The sequence below is a fragment of the Falco naumanni genome, chromosome Z, assembly GCF_017639655.2.
Source record: "Falco naumanni isolate bFalNau1 chromosome Z, bFalNau1.pat, whole genome shotgun sequence".
NCBI classification, from domain to species: Eukaryota; Metazoa; Chordata; class Aves; order Falconiformes; family Falconidae; genus Falco; species Falco naumanni.
The window spans coordinates 73,771,848-73,793,236 of NC_054080.1; the positions used below are offsets into that span (position 1 = coordinate 73,771,848).

Consider the following 21,389-nt stretch of genomic DNA (forward strand, 5'->3'; position numbering starts at 1 on the left):
CAGAATCATCTGGGTACAGTCGTAAAATCCCACTGTTGCCTCTATAATCTCTTTTCTTTTCTCTCTCTCTCTTTTTTTTTTTTTTTAATAATGTAAATAGCAACAATAGACTTGGTCTACGTGCACTAGGTCTGTGCACCACCATCTTATGACCTGTCCGGTGCTTGTCCTGTCGTTCATCAGCAGGAAGGCTGGGGAAAGGCAGATTGCCAGGTCTCTCTCCATCTCCCACTAACCACTTTTTCTACAAGGCAAAGAACTATATTCTTTTTTGTTTTCTCCCTGTAATTATTTTTGGTAGAATCAGAAAGTTACACTCTGTATTGCATCTGGTGAAGCTTTTCTTCATGTGAATGAGAAAAATGGTCTTATTTCCCAACTAATCATATTTAGGTTGTTGCTGTGTTTATTTTAAACTGTCTATAATATCAGTATAGTTCTTGCGAGTTGCTTTAAGCCTAGGGGACTGTCACTGTTCTCCAGAGATGGACGTGGGAAAGTATTTCTTCTTTAAATCTCTCCAAAGGTAGGAGGAAGATGCCTCTCAAAATGGCTTTTGAGCTACTGCTAAGCTAGTTCATTAGGTGTTTTCATAGAAAAGTCTTCTGTGAAATCAAGAATATGTAGCACATGCCTATAGAGATTTCTGCATGCTGATCAAAGTACTTCCCAGGCAGTCAGTCTTCCCCCATGATAGCGAGTAAACTTTCCAAATACAATTGTAAGGAAAAGAGGCTTGAAGAGGCTTTGGTCAGTCTTCAGCTGTAGGAAATGATTTATGGAATTTATGTCTGAAACTCAAGAAAGCAACCCAAACCCCTCACTTGCCAGCTACCACTTGGGCACCTACCTCATCTCTTTGCTTTAAACTTTGTATCGCTCACAGGTGGAGGCATCATCTTTAGTTTGAAGCACAGGCTGATGAACTTGAATGTTATGTTAATGAATGGCCTTTCCTGCAGTTTATTGCATAACCTCAGCTGTCTTCAGAAAACCTGTGCTTCTTAGAACTTGGATATATCTTATTTAAAACATTTTACTTAAAATGTTCATTTTGAATCATATCACTGGCTCATATTTTTCCTGTGAAACTTTCAAAGTCTAGGCAGTCTTTTGTTGGCATTGTTTGCCTTTTGTCAGTGGGGAAACCCCAGCTGCCAAGTTCAAGGTGCTGCTCTTTGAAGAACCTGTTAAAGGAGTTGTGAGGAAGGCGTGGGGCTGTGATTTCTGCTGTTCCTCCCTTTTACTTTTATGTGCCCTTTTGCAGGTGTCCCTTTGCAAGCTATGTACCTCGAAAATCTGCCGTGTGCTCTTGGTTGTGCTTGGTGGGGATTGTGATTTTGAGTATTAAAGAGTAAGTCATCCACAGTTTTGTGGCTGTTCCAGTCTGGGCAGTGTGATGTTTCCCCAGATGAGAAAGAGTTAAATTGCCAAGAGTTCAGGATGCTGCCTGTGGGCAGTTTGGAGGCAGGCAAGGGTTTGCTTTGCTCTTCTTTAGGATGGGGGCCCACTGCCTACCCTTTGCAAGTTCAGCACTGATAGAAGCTGTATAGGTGTAAGCCCTGTTTTGGTCAAGCAGGATTGTATCCACGAGAGAGAAAATTCCCCCATGCCAGCAGAGGGGAGATTTTGCAGGCTGATGTGCTTGTTGAGGAGACTTCTTGCGCAGCTGCATACCCACTGCCAGAAGTCCTTTCTTCCCTTTTCTCACTCCACGGTTGCTTGTGCAATCAGCCGTCCATGCTGGCATGGATGCTGGCTCTCCCAGGGCTCCCTGGCTCCCTGCTGCCTCATACTTAACCTTGTTCTGCCTGGCTGTGAGGGTTGCCTTTCCCTATATCCCATCCCACCTGTCATCCAGAGCTTTTCATCTTGCTCCCAGCACTCCCTCTCCCAAAACTATCAGCCTTTGTTAGGGCCAGGCAGTGGTGTGGAGCCTCTCTCCTGCTGCTGCTGCCTCTTCTGAGTCTCTTCCCACTCTTCCTTCCCACCTGGCTTTCTGCACCCTTCCCAGTCTCTTCTTGTCAGAGCAGAGGGAGGGCTGTGATCTGTGTACACTTGCCACAGATTCCTGACATCTGAAAAATAAGACGTTGACTCATGGGAAGCTCATGTTGGAAGCCGTAGAGGTCTGGGGCTCCCTGCAGAGGAGCTACAGATCATGGCTGTGGGGAAGGGAGGTTTGGTTTCAAATGCGGTGTCCTGGTATCACATATGTGCCTAACTTATGGATCTCAGCAGAGCCTCCCCTGCCTGCTTTCTCACAGCCTCCTAACCCAATGGGAAAATAAAACTTCTTTAAGAGGGGTAACCTTGGGCTGAGCAAAGCAAAAAACATTAGCTGTGTTACTTCATTAACAGAATTTTAAGTATCTGGTTTGCTTTTCATCATTTATGAGGAGTTTCACATTTCCTCACTTCTTAACTGATTGTCCTGCTGCCGTGTGCAGGGGAGGAACATTCTGGGGCAGCCTTCAGGCTTAAGGGAAAAAATCAGTTTTAAAAACTAATGGGGAAAAATAAAAAGCCAAACTGAGGGCCAGTTCCTTCCTCTCTGAAAGGTATATGGGTAGTGGACAATTAGTTAACGGTGCTTCTTTTGGCAGCATGGGAAGAAAGTGGCAGTTTCGGCCTGGGTGTGCATTAAGCAAGGCTGTGTCCTCCAAGGGAAGCTTGGGAGAGAGAGGCCCTTCAGCTGAGTGGGTGGCAAGCAACAGAGGTGGATTTTCCTTGCTGGATTCTGCTCCTGAAAACAAAAACTTTTGGGAAAGATAGTTAGTGGCACAGTCCATCTAAAGTCCTGTCCACCGGTGTTGAAATATAATCCTCGTCCTTTTCTGCAAGCTGTGTCCCAAGAGGTTGAACTCAGGGACGTTTGGATTTGAAGCATTCAGTGTTTCTGCTTCTCTGTGTGGATTTTTCCAGTGTCATGGGAAAATGGGGCCCCAGGTCTGTGGTCTAAATTATCTCACAGTGACCTTAACTCAAACAAAAGTCATTCGAGCTGCCATTTTGTCCTGGCCTCTTGCCAGCACTAATCCTAAAGGCATTATTATCTACCAAAAAAGAATATCACAAAAATGGAAAATAAGCAGATGACAGAAGGAAAGATAAAGGAGACAGAAAGGGCAAAGTCCTAAAGCAGCAGCTCTCCAACTGCCAGATGCAGAAATACGGCCCTTGGAGGAGTAATAGGTCAAAGAGTGTTGGCCATCATCTCCAGCTGTGAAATCATACAGAGAAGAGAAAAATGTGTTATGGGTACATCGTCCCTGGGTCAGAAGTTGCTCTTGTTTCTGCCTGGGTGTTATGCTATGGGGAGGGGGAAGGTGGAAGAACCTGTTGTGCTTTGTGAGTGAGCAGGAAAGTGTGGAAGAGGCAATTTCTCTGACTCTTTTCAGGAGTCTCAGCTGTGAAGGAAAAAGCTTCCTTAAGCACCTTTTAACTAGACAGCATCAAAAATAAGAGTGACACGGAGGTTCTAAGAAAGCATCTCAGAAGTATTTGGGTGGGTAGTAGTTGCACAGGATGGAGCTAAAAATGGTGATGTTCCCTTTCTGCAATGTCCCGTTGCAACATCCCATTGCAACAGCTCCCTGAGTCCCTTAGCAAATACTAGTTTGCTTGGTCACCACTTCCAGAGTCTGAAAGCCGTTACTGTCATGTTAATGTGACCCAAAGAACTGTGGGCTGAAGCATCGGATCTGCTCCGTTCAGTAGTGTCATGGTTTTTTTTCAAGAACCATCCTATAGTTCTGTGGAAAGCCTGACCATTTTATTTTGTGCCTACTTGGAAACTGACTTCACTGATAAAGGAGTGTTTTTTCAAAAAGCCATTCAGTTTGGGGGTTTAATCTTAAGGACAGTAGAATCATTTTAATGCTGTTACAGAAATTACAGCATTTTTTTCACTTCTGTAATGTCAATCTGTTATCAAGAAACATGCTAACAGAAACATGTCACGGTCTCTATAAACCAATGGAGATCCTTGATTTAATTGCAAAATACAGGACAAGCTCTGCTTGCAAACCTATAGCCTAGGTGAGACAGACAGCAATGAGAATTGCAGGCATTTACTTGAAAGAAGAATTTGAAACCATCTCCGAATTGGTGTGTGAATAACTCCCAACAGATATTTGAGTTAAAAATGTTTATGACTAAATAGTGTTACAGTTACAGTATATGTATAAGCCATTTTTATTAAATAATGCCGAACACTTAATGAATTGGTGGTAGGCTGCAGTTTGGAAGTTCTTAATGCATCTTCTGTTCCTGACTCAGGCCTAGGATTCAATAAATGCTTTTTTTATGTCCAACCCAGTATTCTGAGCTGGGATGATTTTACAGCCTGGGATATTTGCTCTTCTGAGGTTACAGGCCACCCATGGCTTGTTTTTTCTTCTCATTTAAAAGCTGAAAATGTAACTAATTAAACAAATATTTCTTCTCTGTTAACTACATGACAGCATTGTTTGCAAGGTGGATGGGTGGGATTTATCCTATCCACAGCCCTTTTCACACTGAAAATGAGCAGCAGGAGAGGGAAACAGGAGCCCAGTTTGCCTGTAAAGTTATCTCTGTGAAAGAGTGAGCTACGCAGATTAATTAGATCAGCAAGATGCTACTACCTATTAGAAAGGGCAAGTCTGTTTTATTTAACGTTTTCAGCCCTCTGCAATGAGAAATGGTGCACGTAAGACAACTGTTTGAACTCCAACAGTTAACTACAAAAGCTACGTGGGAGGTGGCTGTGCTCATAAAGTTTATCATCTCATCCATAACATCCTTGCCAGACCCTTCCCTGTGTGTATTCCTTACGTCAGCCTTTTAATTAGGATTGTACACCAGCTAAGATAAGAGTTGAGAGAAGCGAGCAATTCAGTCAAATGTAATGTATTCAGCAATATTCATCCCACTTGTCTTTTTCAGGCACAGGCAGGCAAGATTAATGACAGGCAGGCTTTTGTGTCACTTCTGACTACCCCAGGATGGGAGAGAGTTTTGGGGAGTATTTTTTTTTTTAAAAAAACCAAACCTACTAGGGAATACTTTGTTCAAATGAATAGGTCTATTCAGCTGCTGGAGTGCTTTGCTAATTGTGTTCAAAAGAATAAAAGCAAACCACAAACTGCTTTCAGCAGCTGGAAAAAATGGGTTCACATGCCAGTTTATTAACAAGATGAATTGTATTAGTAAAACTTATTTAGGATTTTCATGACCAGCCCTTCACCCCTTGGAGTTAATGAGAGTTTCTTCAATTTCTGTAAGAGCAGCATTGAACCCTGGACTGCTAAATTCAGTAAATACAACAGACACTTTTTTTTTGCTGAAGGTAATGCTTTCTTAGTGATACGAAAGACTAGTGTCTTCCACATTGGGATCTTAGTCAAAACTACAGCATAATAGTGTGTTATTTGCCATTATCAGATGTTGTAAAAGACAGTAAAAGAAAGAAATTATTATTCTGTCTTCCATTGGATTTCTGTTTAGTTTTTCTAGTGTGTCTAAGCATATTTTTGAAGCTGTCTTAAACCACGCAGGAGATAGTATAAAACAGTAGGTATATCCGAAAATAGTAACACCTGAACTCTTTGGAAGTGTAAAAGTTTCGAGCTGATCTTCATATATATGTTGTATATTTTCCACAGCCCCATGTTTTCTCTTGAGTTTCACAGATGTTCACATTCCACTTTACTAAACAGACACTCAGACATTTATGGGCAAGGCACTCTGCCTTTCAGCTCCTTGCTAGAAATACACATTATTTTCCACTAATAAAAGTGTGAAAAATGTGTCTTCCAGCAAAGTTCATAATCTGTTTCTGGGTTTAATGCCTCTCCATACCATGTGCATTCCTAATGATCCAAAAACTAATTTGTCCCATTGAGGTATTGTTTTTATGTAAATTGATGGGATTTTTAATACTATTATTAAATGGTCCTCAGATTTGGCTCTGAGGTGTTTGAATGAAGGCAAGGAAACACCATATATATCTCATTCTGCACCAAATGACACTTTAAAAATGAAAGACCTTTGCTAACTGACTTTCTAGCAGCTAACACCTTCTTCTACAAGCCTCGTTCCCTGGGTAGCTTATGAAAATAGCGTTCAGTTGAAAGTTTCATTTTTAGCTGGAAAACCCCCTCAGGTCAGTAAGTCATGGAGCAGGAGGTTTGGGTGAGCCTGTCCCGTGTCAGGATGCCATTGCAGCCAGCAGCAGGACCCTGGGTGAGCAGCTGGAAGCTGTTCTCTCGTGGGAGTGGTGTGCTTGCCAGATGGCTGGTGGAGTGCTCCGGCGTCAGCACTGCGGGTGCTGTGGAGGGTTCACCTGTGCCAGGAGCCTTGTAACATAGGTTTTATTTTATTTATTTATTTATTTACAGTTTTATTTTATTTATGGGTGAAGAGTTCAGTGTTTGAAATGTGGCTGAGCCAAACAGCGTCTCATTGGAGGGTTTGATGAGGAGGGTGGCAGGGGTTTGGGGGAAGGAGATGTTTTGTTTTCTTTAGGGGCATAAAGGAAGGACAGTTTTTCAAGGCCAGAAACGCGTATTCCTTGTTTGAGAGCTCCAGGGCAGAAGAGATGTTGACTCCACAGGGGCAGATCCTGCGCTGAGCTGGTTCAGGGAAGCTTTCCTGTACTCATTTTGAGCTGTGGATACATGGCAAGCAATCCTGAATGATAGCAAGGCAAGGTCTAACTTTATGACATTCAGGTGACTACTCTTCCTGACAGAACAGTACAGATGGCAATCAGCAGCACCTCGATCCTGTGATTTCCTGGTATGTCAGCACATCCGTTTCTGAGAGCTGAGTGCTGGGAGGTTAAGCAACCTGCACATAGCTCTGAGAAAGACTCTCCAGCGGGACAAATCTTTTTAACAGGAGGGCACGCCAGCCCTGTCGGTGGGTCAGGTCACCCAGGTGTTTGAGTGTTGGCAGAGCAAAGGCAGGCAGCAAGGGCTTGGATGTGCTCCACTGGGGCTGTGAGAGAAGATCTGTGCCACACTGCCTGCTCTGATTTCTTTTCAGTGGATATTTTTTCTTTTCTTTAGCAGTTCCTCTAATGCAGGGGGGTTAACGTAGGTGGCCTGTGAGGACGAGCTGCGTGAGTAAAGGTAGTGGTGATCTTGCGCACTCAAGGAGCCGTAGAAACCTACAGGAAGATACTCCCAACTTTCCTTCCCTCTATATAGATACTTTTTTCATCAGGAAGAGAACCCTGAGGCAAAAATCAAAAGGCTTAGTCCATTCTAGGAAGAACTAATATATCAAGACAGATTGAAAAGACAAGGACTGTCTCTGTCCCAGAGCAAATGAATAAGAGGGGCATGAGAAAGGGGCATGGGACAATGGGAGGAGGGTAGGTGAGAAGCTCCGGGCACCCCTTTGTTGGGTCAGGAACAAGGCGACATTCAGTAGGCAGGAGGACATTTACATTTGGTGGGACACATGTTTGTACAATGTGTTCAGTTAGCCCACCAGACTGTGGACTACAAAATACTTTAGAAAGCAAAATCAAGCAGGATCTCAGGGAACAGTCAATGAAGAAGCAAAAAGCTGAAAGTGAGGTTTTAGCCTTTTGAAAGGGCTCTGAATCCTCAGATTTTGAGGCATTTACTACCATGCTGATGCTGGAGGGTGGGAGGATGCATTCCAAGTGTGTAGCTGGAACATTACTGCCTGCTGACAGGTACACAGAAGTATCTTCCAAGAGAGCTGCTATGCTTCTCCTTTCCCATGCCAGTGGGATCCTCACTGGTATGCCAGTGAAGGGACGGTTATCAGCCAGCTGAACACCTTTCATCTGAAGTCCAGTAGCCAAAAGAAAATTACAAACGCAAGCCATTAATTTTTAAATTATTTTGAATGAAAGCATGATAAATAGCAGCCTGAGGGTTTGCATTAGTTCCATGCCATTAAGGTTTACAAGTTCATATGCCCATTTACCCTGGTATTTAGTGCAAAGGATCATTTGGGCTCTTCTGGCAAACGATTTACTCCCAGCCCAGAGGTACCCTAGGTGTTGGCAGGTCATCCCTCTCCCCCAGCACCTGGGTTTCAGCATGCACCTCGGGGTGCCCTGCAAACAGGGCAGGGGAGGGTGGAGTTCAGATTCCCTGAAAGCAGGGATTTGATCCTGAAGTTCTCTCATGCTAGCACAGCAGTCATAGCCCTGGGGCATTTAGATGAAAGGGGCAGGGGATTTGAAAGGACTGGCTCACTGTGAGGTTTTTGTAAAGACTTGACTGCATCTCCCATACAGTCGGCAGTTCTTTACCTGCCTGTGTGAGATAGTCACATTTATCCCTCATTCTCCACCTCCTTTGCTGGCAAGGGTGAGGCGGGGTGCTGGTGCTTATGAATCCTGGTTTTGTGTGCCTAATTTTTGCCTGGTACTGAATAAGGAGCTTAGATGACTCATCCAGCTCCGAGCATACTTTTGAGCTAAGCACCTCTTTTGGCTATGCCGAAATCATCCGTGTTTATCCAGCCCTTAGGACTATTTAAAGCAAAAGCTCCGCTGGGTAGCCTTTGCTAACCTGCTGCAAAGCACAGATCAGGTGGTCCTTTCATCAGATGGCTTTTTACCCCATTGAAGATTTCGCCAGCCCACCCTCGTTTACTTACCAGCTGGTGTAACACAGGTAAATTCAGTTTGAACGTGTGAGTTTTCTCCACAGTGACATAGTGATTTTTCTCTGAGTTCTGCTTGAGAACTGGTGTGATGTTGAGAGTTTTTAGTATAGAAAATAAATAATTTCCATTATATTTGTGGTTTGGTGATAATGTTAGAAATCCAGAACCAAAAACAATTGCACATTGTAGAAGTATAAACATTTAACAAAAAATGTCCTTCCTGTTTGTCCTATCCGTGCATTTATTTAAACGAGTTAGCTTATTTTAGCGAGTGGAACTGATTTTTTCAGATGAGTGACTTTGTCATCCTGAAAACAGGAGTTTCTTCCTGCTTGAAAAACAAACTTGCTCACTGACATTTAAAACTTACTATCTAATGAAAGGACCTGCGGTTTTTTTGTTTTTTTGTTGTTACTAAGTGTTTATCTGCAATTAAAATGTCCTGACGGTTGCATAATGCTAACTTAAAATTACAACTGTGTAACAGTTTATCATCAGACTACCAATGGGGTCCTTAGAAAAACACATTTTAAACAAGCATGTTTTAATTACTGTGTATTTTCAGCTGAAAATACTAACTTCTTTATGATCTCTTGTGCTTCGCCAGTGTGACGAGAAATATGATTTCTGAACATAGGTTTGTAACTCATCACATGAATGACCACATATTTTGGTAGAAGGCAGGAAATACTAAAAAAATAGAATGGTTAGTTTTTAAATGACAGCTGTACCTTTTACAGTTAAGATCCTTGCAGTATTCAAGCAGTGGTAATATAGTGCCGTGTGGCAGAAATCCTTTGCACTGGTCGTTTTTCTGGAGTTAGAGATGTCTTATGAGCATGGGGAGGTGGACTTCATCTTAACTGCAGAGGCTCATTGATGTGTTCTCTGATTCTGTCCTTTTCCTTGATAGGTGGCCTGGAGCCCTTCAGAGCTGAATTACGTAGGTGAATAGTATTTGTGTAAAGTATACATAAAGGAAAAATTCCTCTAAATAATTGTTCTGTAGGTAGTTCGCTTCTGGCACAAAACAGCGCTGCTTCTTAACTACATTGATTACACTCGTTTGAGACCAGTATTAAAACGTAATGCTGGAATCAAAACCACAAAATGGCTGGTGCCAACTTGCAGAAGGAATCAGTGAGTGCATTGGATAGAGACAGGAATAAATCCCACACAGGTTTGCAGGGGGAGAATGCGGTTCCAGAGGTGGTCCCCGTTCCCGGAGCAGGGCAGTTTTCAGCTCATCCCCCTCTTGCTTTGGCTGCGCTGTTGGAGGTCTCCGCGGGAGGGGGGGGGTGGGGCTGAGACCCAGTGCTGTCAGGTCGTGGATTTGGTCCAAAGTTCATGCAGATCAGCGACAGTATGAGCCACTTGATGTGAACTGATTGTGGGTAAGGCTCTAAATCTGCTGAGGTGGCGATTCCTCTGTGTGTGTTTAATGGAAGGAGCAAGTTTTGGCTATATCTTGGAAGTTTTCTGCCTGGCCTGCTGGCAGCAGGCACTAGGGGTTTAAAGCTGTTTTCTAGATAATCATAGAAGAGTGTTGCAAGCAATAAACAAACAAAGAATGAGGGCTTTCACAGACAGTGGGGTGGGAGGGTTCCTCCGTGCCCTTGCATCTCAGTTCTTGCTGTGCGTTGTTACGTTTTAGCTGGCATTTCACAGCGCAGCATCCCTGCAGCCTGGGACTGAACAGGCTTCTGCTTCAATTCACCCTTGAGACAAAAGAAAAACTTGTGGCTGCCCCATCCGGATGACACTGAGTAAATCTACTAGTTTTTCGAGAATGCAGTATTAAGAAAAACAAGGAAGAGAGACATGAAGAATGAGGACAAGAAGCAAGAGCAAAGGAGCTGTCTTTGTGGTTAGTTTTCTTTCCCTAGGAAGAAAATAACCTTCACTGACAAAATTCCTTAAGCCCCTGAAATTGGCAGTCTTTCTTAAGTAAATCCCAGATGTTGCTTGTTAATTTACCTTTCTTTTCTTTTTGTTAATTTCTTGTATTTCAGCAGACCTGCTTGTGGAACAAAGGGCTGGCTTCTGGTCCACAGCTGGTTTCAAAGTGGACGGAAGTTTGTCACTGGCAATATTTCAGTCCTGTTGGAGTAAGCATCCTCTTGTCCAGGTAGAGCAAGGGTAGCCATGGTTTGGAGTGTCCAGGGTGCATATCAGCTCCTGTATGAACTGGTCAGATGCATGGCAGAACAGAGCAGGTAGGCAAAGGCACGGTCTCACCCTGAAGGAAAAGGTCATAGTGGTGACAGAGCATCTTTGTGTCCAAATTGAAAAAAGTGCAGTAGAGGTGGGATTTTAGTCTTATCTCTCAAATGGTGCTTGCAGGCTCTTTTGTGATGGAGGTGGGCAGCTGCTGTGCTGTGATGCCTGCTTGCTGCCCAGATGTAATCTTCACCTTGGTTTTCCTACCTACACCTTCTCTCTCAAACTGCATTTCAATTGCAAAGTCTCATGCTGAGGCCACATTGCTTGGTGTGCAGAGTGCTTAGGTGGAGGCACACATCTCCATCTCCTCTGCACTCAGCATTACTGCTGTACCAATAAATACTGGTGAGGAGATGAACACAAACAGGCAGCCTTGTTGGAAAAAAAACTCCTTTAAAATTAAAGTAAGTGAGGTCTTGTTCAACTGCAGCGCTGAATTTTTAAGCTGTAATTTTAAAGCCTCATTATAAGCCTCCGTTTGCAGAATTTACGTAATAACGTCACATGTTCCTCTATAAGAAAACTCTTGTATGGATTTCCACATACACACTGTCTCCCTGCGAAAGATGAAATTGATGCAGTGGTATTTGAATAAATCTCTTCAATCTGCACAAGGTTTTATTGTTACGTGACATCTCCTTACACTGGGAAATGCTCATCCTCTTTTCTAGAGAGAGATGTGGGTTCCAGCCCCAAATAACACATGAGAATTGGGATAGTTATCTGTCACCTAGAAAACCAGCTCCTGAGTTCTGGTCTCCTGTGTTCTTGAGCGGGTGCCAGCTTATGTATTTATGTTTTTACAGAGAGTTGATACCAGTGAATACAGTGTGAGGCTGTCCTTGGGTACAGCTGCATTGCCCAGAATTTGCCGTAACACCATATGTTCTTTCTCAGTTGTGAATTAAATATTGAGGAAATGGGCTTCTCTGGAGAAGGCATGTGTTTCTGTTATTTTTCCCTTCCTGTTTCTTTGAACCACTAAGGTTCAACTCCATTAGGGAAGCAGCCCGGCTGCCCAAGTGAACAGGCTGTGTTTTTAGTGTTGGGCATCTAAACATACAGCTTTAACTGTTTTACGGCTTTATCCTCCTTTCCTGTTGCGAGGCTGGTTTCACAGTGATGTGGATCATGTATCCATGTCTGCAGGCACCCTGAGACATACTGTTCATGACAGCTGGCTGTGGGTGAATCCGGTGGCTTTGCATTTCTCATAGTTGGGAATTCTTGAAATCCTAATCCCGATGCATGGGAGTAGCTGTTATCCGTAGGTGCAAGTTAATGAGAGCTGTGATAATCCTGTTAGGATGGTAACATGGAGAATGATATGTGGTAGTGTTATGGCAGTAAGTCTAATAAATTACTGCAAAGCTGAAACTGGACACAGCATTACTGGTTTGAAATGCACCTCATTTATTCACAGGTAATAATAATAATGCTCAGTTGTAAGGATACTCTTCCCACAGCTTCACATTCTCAGGACAACATTTCACTTTCATCCAGAGCTTCTCACTGAGTTTATGCAAACTAAACATTTAACATAAAATCAGTTTCTAACAATCATATTTTTCCTTTAAAAAAGAGATATTTAAAACAAAACCAGTTGTGTCTGTCTTATCATCTACTGTATGGGGAACATGAGCACCTTGTTCTGAATTTGTGCAGCTCAGAGCAAAGGTATAGCAACTCATCAAGGAACTGCTGGGGGCCCCTGGGCACCTAGGAACATAAAGGAGTACTTGTAACAATGGCATCAGCAGTGACAATGTCCTGAATGGGACCATGTAAGATCAGCAAATGGCATCAGAAGGAAAAGTCCCTGCTCCAAAATTAAGTGAGGAGTATATTGCTGGGTAGTGAGTGAATTGCCAGAAGACAACCAAAGAAAAATGTCAAGAAATGCATGTTAAAAAGTTAGCTACGTCAGGGTTTCTTGGAAAAGTGCATAAAGGAAGCACCGTAATTATAATTGGCTTCGTGAACAAGGATTAAAAAGAGGGAACTGACAGTTAAATTACAACAACTTTGAAAAAGGCTGGTTTATTGAGATACATTGCAACAGTATGAGGTAGTGGGAAAACATCTACCTAAACTGCAAGATGTGTTGCTGTGTTGGAGCAGTCCATGGTCATGAAGTAGGTGAACCAACTTGGCATGAGATTGGTTTTGAAGTACATCAAAGCACATATAATTATATATTTGAGATAATAGTTGCTATATTAGGACTTTGTTGCCATATTTTTACTGTGTCATGTTACAGTTTTACAGTATAACATAGTATCACTAAAATTCATGAGGGTACATTTACAGTATTCAGTCCTGAGGTTAGATGTGCCTCATGTATTTCATGTATCAAAGTTCCACGCTTGATTGCTCAAAGTTTAAACTCCATGGACTAATCTGAAAGAGGATGAAATATCAGTGGACTTTCAGTGTGCGTTCGCTCACCTGAGCATCACATCAAGTGTGTAAATTGGTAAGATTTTTGCAAAGAATCTGGGTACGCGCTATGGAAACCCCCAGGATCCTCACTGATTTTGGCTAGGAGTGTAGTTTGACAACCTGAAAATCACTACAGATGTACCGGGAAGTAGGTGCAGAGACCACGTGTGGGGGATGTCAGCTGTTTGCCTTTGCCGTAAAGAAAATGTGATGATGATCCTCCCCACCTAGCGCTGAAGTGGTATGAATTGCTGTAATTGCTGTGATTCAGAGCTGGGCAGTTCCAGATGGAAGAGAATAAGTTTACTTAACAGTCAGTGGGCAGGATATGGAAAATTATGGGTCCTACATAGCTGTAGCTTGGCTGTCTTCCATGTCGGTAGTGTTTTGCATTGCTGTGTATGCTGTTAACACCTTGGTATATGTGAATAGTGTGGTCACACTATAGCTGCTTAGGGAACTGTAACTGTGAACTGTGTAAAATTTATTCATGTGATTTCCCTGGAGAGGGTTCTTTTTCTGATGGCAGATGGTTAATTGGAGTAGAAAGGTAGGAAAATAAAAGGCGTAAAAGTATATGCTTATCTCATCCAGCTGTGCAGTTAGCTTACACACTTTTTAGTTACATGGTAGCTTGAATGGGATGTGAAAGAAATACGGAAGGTATCTCAACAGGGAGGTTTCCACGTATTTGTATTGCATCCTCCGAAGATATTCAGCAAACCTGGCAGCTTCTCTGCTGCCGCTCGCGTTACTGATGACATAAATTGAGGAGTGGCTCTGCTGAGCAGTACAGGGTCAGGGACCAGAACATTTTAGTAGACTGACGTGCAAATATGATCACAGCATTTGGAGCTCAGCTTGCAGCTGTAATTAAAAAAAAAACCCAGCATAAATCAAAATAAAAAATACTGTAATGAAGAAATTCTGCTTTTTGTTAGAGCCCAAGTAAAATAACTTCATTACCTACAAGAATGTGTCTAAACCACACATTATAAATTACCATGGAGACCTTCAAGCAACTTGTGAAGATATCTTCACATTTATTCTCATTCCTGTCTGAAACATTCATGGAACATACACTTCTTCTAGCCCTTTGTAACCTTTTTCCTACAGCAAAGGAAGTATGGGGTTTTTTGGTAAGTATTATTTATTCTTACTATCAGGTATTCTAAAATTCAAATAAACACAGGCCTAAAAGTGTAAAAATTGTTGCAGAAAATTTGGTGTCGGTCTGTTTCATCATTTCTGATAGGACTGAATGTAAAACAGAAGCTATGTTAAATTAATAAAAAAAGAAGAAGAAAGAAATTCCTTCTAACACACGAGGTACATGAGATATAATATAATTAACAGCATTAATGTTGTCCAGAAAGGAAGTCCTGGGACTGTGTGGCTTGGGGACACTGTTCTAATAAGTCAGGAGTGGTATCAGACAGAACAAATTTTCCAGTCTTTTTTACTCAGAGGATCTGTTGTGCACAGTTGCAGGCAACAGGGCTGCAAAATGAGCCTGAGTGAGCTTTGGACAGGTGGAAAATGGAATAAAGAAAGAGCAATCCTTTCAACATTGTTTGCAGCCATTACTTTGCTTTGTAATATTCCTCCCATCTCTGATGTTTTCTCCTTTTTAGGTTAGAGCAGTCTTACCCATCGTGCAGCCCATTCTCAGTGTAGGATCATGGCAACTTCTAAATGATTGGGCAAGATGATATGCAGGAAAACTTTACGGCATCTTGTATCCCTTTTCAAGAACTGGTGCTTGGGCATGTTCCTGGAATAATGTGAAAAGCAGATGGTGTGCCCAACATAGGATTTGACTTGGGAGTGTAGGTGCAGTCTCACCTGCAAACAATAAATATTACTCTTTTAGGAAAAGATAGGAAGTTGTATAAATTACCAGCACTTTCACCTTCCTTGACAACGTAAGATAAAAAGAGGTGGCACAGATGATCTGGTGATTTTCTAATGGGATTTTTCATACATAACGTCAGGGCTTTTAGTAAAGAGTCAAGGCAAGGGGCTCTGCCAGTAACCTCCCAGAGTGCCAAGTGAGCTTTGAAAGGGCTTATCTGGCAAATTGCAGTGTCTGCCAGGAGGGTTTTCAGGCTGGTGGCATGGGTCGATTTCAGATTGAGCATATTAGATGACAAAATGGATATTGAAGGTTCTGTGTTACTCTGAGAGGTCTCTGCCATGGACAAAGGAAGTGACAAATAGCTTTTCTTGAAATGAGTGCCAGCCACAAGCTGTAAATCAGCCTGCAGGGAGGTGAAGCAAGTAGAGAGACTCATTTCTCTCCCGAGAGAATGAGTGTCACATCAAGAAAGCCCATGTTTGATCATCCACAGGCCACTTGGACTCCAACACTGGCACGTAAAGCAGTTGTTGAGCTTTGTGGTTTCTTGGTTTGGGATTTTTTTTTTCAGTTCTGAAAAATTAAACCCCCACTAGCAAAGCTTGTCCTAGTGTGCACTCTGTCCATCGGCTCTTGTTACTCTACCAAAAGCCTGACTTTCACCTCTTCTTTCATGCTTTCTCCTTAGGTCAAAATAACTGCAGCTGCCTTTTAGTCTTTGGCTGTCAGGCTGAGCTGAGCTGTTCTGTTCCTTCTGTAGCACTGTGGGCGCCTCCTCTAAACTGGTGGTGCGTTTTCTTAATGAAACATAGATTGGAGTTATCTAAAAGGTCAATTTTAAATGTCAGAGCAATGTAAATTTTTCTATTATCAGTAAATAATTCTGTATATCTCCTCACTTGGCAACTGGTTTAAGAGTAAAGGAATGTCTTGCATGTAATTACATTACCAGGGGCTTGGTTAGTTCAGCTTAGACAGTTGATGTAACACTTTCTATCTATGGAGCAGCTATTTACTTAACTGGCTACATGTTTCCATCTTTTAACATTTTTAATGTCCAGCTAAAACTGCGAGAGTTGAGTAGCACTTTATTTACCAACATTTTAAATTGTTTAGATACACTGAAGTGGAAGATAAGCTAGATGTTTCTATCCAGGAGAATATTTGTAGAGGTGGGTTGTTCACTGGAAATGACAATAAGAGACCCCATTAACTGTTGATTATGCTTCGCTAGGATGTCAGGAGCTTTTGCATTGTAGTGAAACTGAGCGAATAGGAACATATTTCTTGCAGCTGAAAAGATAATTAGTTGTGAATTATTGTGCATCAAGCCAGGGTGCATTGCACTACTGAGATAAGAGTTGCTGCTTACAGGAGAGGAATACCTGTGCTGCTTAAGCCGTGTTTGTCTGCTTCTGCTGATGGGTCTCCATCTGATCTCGGCTCTTAAAATAATTACTTCATCACTGAAGCACACCAGGCTCCTGTGAACAAACCTGTAATGTTTCTGCAGCATTCTGCCTTTAACTATTGTTACTCACAGTGATGCAGACCAAAGGCTGTAGGTTGCCAACACAGACTAGTGGGAGGCAGAGCTGGCTGGCAGCAGTCTACTTTAATATTAGGGTTAGAAACCAACATTTCATTCATTTCATGTCACTTAACTGAAAAAAAACTATAAAGGACAGGAAACTGTTCTCCTGGCAGTTCCAGAGAACACATTACTGTAGAGGGTAAGTAGTTTCCTCCATTGCTCATTTGCTAGTGGAGAGATGCTCAGCTGAACAAGGGCCAGAAATGGAAGTGGTAATCATTAAACAAGCAAATACACCGGTTGCGCTCTCCAAAAAAAATCATGGGAGAACATACCTCCCAGTCCTGAGAGGTGCTAAGTCCTCTGCACAGGGGGAGGAGGACATACTTGGTTCTGTGGGATGAGAGTGCTCAGCACCTTACAGAATGTCACGTGGTCAGCTGCAGAATTTGTGCTTCTAGGCATGGGAACTGGGTCTGCAGATTTCTCCCCTATCTGCAGAGCTATTCAGACACAACATTGAAGTGTGATTTGAATGTTCAGAGTACCAAAGAGTGGTTAACAGTTTTTAAAAATGGGTCAAAAGTTGCCATTTTTCCCTGGAGTTTTTTTTGAGATACATTCCTTTGTGTTCCAGCAGTTGAGAAAATAACCCTCAAATTAATAATTTCAGTTAATTTGGAGATTCGCTCTAGTTAACTGATTCCATAGGGACAAAAAGTTTTTCATGTATCAATTGCCATTCTTTTTTTTTTTTTTAGGTGAACATGTTTGTGGAAGGATTCCATGATGCTATTCTTCTTTATGCTCTAGCTTTACAGGAAGTCCTGAAGTTTGGTTTCAGTAAGAAAGATGGGGAAAAAATTGTTCAGCAAACACGAAACAGAACATACGAAGGTAAGAGTCAATAAGGAATTCTAGCTATGAGAGTCAAAAAGATTAAGGTCTTGTGGTGGTGTTGTGTGCAGAGTAAGAGGACCCATGCCTATTCCACTCTTAAATGTGAGGGAAATAACCATATGAAACCATATACATCTTTAAGGCTGGCTTACATACCTCACCAGTCTGACTTATTTTTGCACCAACCCTTAAGGTCTTACTCAGCTCAAAAAACTCCTAACAATTTAATGACCCTCACTGATGCTGTAAAGAAATACCAATAATTTTCTCAGGCTCCTGCTTTGTTTTTGAAAAGATTACAGCTGCTTGCTTTACTCGTGCATCTATTAGCTCTGAGATAGCCTCATTTTTTCCATTTGACTTTTTTATCTTAAAAGCCTGGGAATGAATAGAAGCAAGCAGGTGCCAGGTTTTTTGGTTTTGGTTTTTTTTTTTTTATTTCTTGATGGGACTCCTTTGGGCCCTGGAGGGATTTTCCCCCAGCCTCCTTTCAGGAGTTGTGCATGTTATCTCAGAGGCAGCAGCTGAACAGCTCTGTGCTTTTCTGTGCCTGGTCTCGTAGGTTGCAATTCCACAGTCCAACTGGCACTTGTATGTCACCCAGCTGATGCAAAGCGGTGCAAAAGCTTTTGCCAGGTAGGGTTCATAATAAAGAAACCAAGGATTATTTGATTCATCTGTTGTCTCTTACAATATTTCCATCTGTCTAATATTCCCATCCATCTCTTGCAGTACTCCAATCGTTTGGTGTAGGATTGGCAAGATTTCCTATGGAAATGCTTAAGAGAAGGAATAATTTCCCCAGGATTAGAAGCAAGTGATTAATTGGAATGCGTAAGAAGAATCTTGGTAGTCAGTTTCTCTGCTCTAAAACAGTGGATGTAGTGAGGAAGGCAGGAAGGATGGTGGCTCCACACCTCTTTTCTGTTCTCAGACTGTGACCTAAACACAGGGCAAAAGGGTCCCCAGGGTAGCTTAAGGCAACACAGGGTTGCATTAAATGATGCTGATTGCAGTTATCCCATAAGAAGCCCTGCACCAGCTCGAGATTGTGCTTGATGTCCCACTAACCTCCATTCACATCCACAGCTTCCCAAAACATGCTGTCTTAACAGAGGCATCTGTTAAGATGCCTCACTGTTTGATTATCCTGTTTATGAACAGATGCCTAAGTACAGCCTGTCTGTGTTTTCTCTGCTCCTAATTCCCTGCTCCAGGAAGCCACCAACTGGTGTGCCCAGGCAAGTGTGCTTCATGCAGGTTGCATCATTGATTCTCACACCTTTCTTGTAAAACCAGCCAGAAGGAAAAAAATGTTCTTTTTCCCCACTTGTGAAAACCAGTTTGTTGTTGCTGGCTGACCTGTCACAGCTATTCTGAAAATGTAGCTGTTAAGCTGAGCTATGAGGGCACAGCTGAAAAGGTCAAAATGCCATGTAAGTCATAAGACATCTCCTCCCTGTGGCAGTACTTTGCTGGACATAATTTACAAGGATAAGACTGATTTTGAAAGAGGCCTTGAAGGACTTGACATCTTGCAAGCCAGTCCTTTTAGGAAAATCACATCCCTTTATTCTGCTTGCAAGTTCTTCTCTGAAGTGGATGCAGCATCAGAGTGTGGTCCATGCATACACCCACGAGGCTCTACTGCAGGACCGAAGCTTTTTATTTAACTTAAACTTTTGCAGGCCTCCATAAGAACTCTGATTTCATTAATGACATTAATTTAACTGCTGTCATCTAGATATCTAATTGCCTGGGCACATCATATTACAGCTTACTCCGAACAGGGGACCCATCAGAACTCCCAAGGGGACGTAGATGCCGTTCCCTGCAGCATTTACAGCTTACAAGCCACAACTGCACAGACATCGTGTGCTTAGGAAAGGATAAGGCTGAGGTGATCGAAGGATTGCTTATTGCTTGGGTTATTAGAGAAACCCTGGTATGACTGCAGGGCATATTTTGTGGAGAGTGGTTTTTGTCCATTGGCATGTCCTCTGAAAAAGTAGCAAAACTTTCTGTATGGATGTATCTAACTTAGTAGAACAAAAAGAAAGTCTGGATAAAATCCTTTGACTTTCATCCACATACAGTTCTTCAATAAGGCTGTTTCAGAAGTTTCGAAGTATGTTCTTAAGGAAGAGCATTGCAGGAAATGTCAACATTTCAGACTCTTTGTTTTGATTCATATGGAAAAGTTAAAAATTAGTCTTTCCCATTAAAAAAAAAAAAAATCCTATAGGAATTCTGAGTTTCAGCATATTTTAGTACCTACTTCCAAAACCTGAGTTTTGGCTTTCTTAGGTCAAGATGTCTGTTCCAATTAACACTTCCTGTCAGATCCAGAATCCAAATTGCCATGTAGGCAAAGACGTTGTAGCCCTTTGTGATCGCCTCTCCCAGAGCTTTCACAGCGAAGTGGTGAAAAGCATTCTGCTTTCCTGCAGTAATCAAACTGGCAGTTGTTCGATTTCTGTATTGTTATACTGAAACAGATTCTTGACAATAAGCTTCTGTTGACCACTACATGTTTTGAAAATCACAGTAAATTTAAGGATTCCTGCCGTCACCAAAGGGGAACAGAGACAAGCTAAATGCAAGTGTGTTAATCTCTTGCATGTTTACTGTCATTAGGTATGTTGAGGGGAATTTATACTCTGGCTGCGTATCACCTCTCTTCTGATTTACTGTTACAGAGAACCTGGTTCTCTGCTGCTTTGTAACTGGTCTAGTCATGTGGTTGGTGTAACATGGATGTATAATGATGCCTGTTTGGCTTGCACTGGTGTAAATGGCTGTGTTTAGTGTCAGACAGTAGAGGAGCACATCTGAGAATATCTGAAGTGATAAAGCATATCGGCAAAGTCTTACAATTCTTCATCATAGTTAATTGATATTGTTTGATGGATTTAAAGAACCCATTTGACTTACAATGCAACAAGTTAGAGCCACATCCTTTGTACATAAGGCCATACATTGAAAGACAAGGTTCAGACTGAATACAGGGACGTGTTTATTTACCGCTACAGTTGGAAGAGGTTGCTCCAGCAAGGCTGTGCAGTTTCCATCCTTGGAGGTTTTGAAGACCAGATAAAACCCTGAGCATCCTCCTACCCTGACCTCCTGGCTGACCCTGCTCTGAGTGGTTGGATTCAAGATCTCCTGAAGCCCCTTAAAACTTGAGTTATCCTATAAGTCTATGATTCCCAGTTTCCCTAAAGCTTCTGAGATCTTGAAAAGGAAGGAAGTGAACTGGGGGATCTAAAAATGTAAACCGAACAGCACCATATTATGCAGTTAATCCTATGTAAATCTATGCAGGACTTTAATGCATATGTAGTGCACTGGTGCCCCTTGTCCATGAGCCTCCAGTATCCCATCTTATGGAAACACCACAGGACTGGCTGTATGGCTGCACCAGCCCTATCAGTCTGTGGGGTGCAGGGCTTTGCCCCTGTGTCCTCTGCAGCACATCAGCTGGTCTCTCCTTATTGAAGCATCATTAGATATTTCAGGGTTAGGCTCTCTGTAAATAATTCACATTAAATATATTTGTGTTTTATTCTTGGATGCTGGCTTTTGGATTAGGTTTTTGTTGTGTATTCCCCAAACATCTTCACACATTTGATATGTAAAAAGGAGAAATGTTAAGAATTTGGGAATGCAGACACTGATTTGAAATTACAATTTCTTTTGGAATGCCAACAAAAATGCTGGGAGATCGATGAGATTTCCTGTCATATGGGTCTGTAGAAACCTGTCTGCTGTTGTCTTGTTTTCCTTGGAAAG

At 42.2% G+C, this 21,389-nt stretch overlaps 1 protein-coding gene across 2 annotated transcripts in view; it reads left to right on the forward strand.

Moving 5' to 3' along the window:
* NPR3 (natriuretic peptide receptor 3) overlaps positions 1–21,389 on the forward strand; it is a 46,746-nt gene that overhangs the window by 10,955 nt on the left and 14,402 nt on the right. For both annotated transcript variants that reach the window (XM_040579833.1, XM_040579834.1), the window contains exon 4: positions 17,459–17,594. In XM_040579833.1, the coding sequence (XP_040435767.1) occupies positions 17,459–17,594 (136 nt within the window). The remainder of the gene's footprint in view (positions 1–17,458; positions 17,595–21,389) is intronic.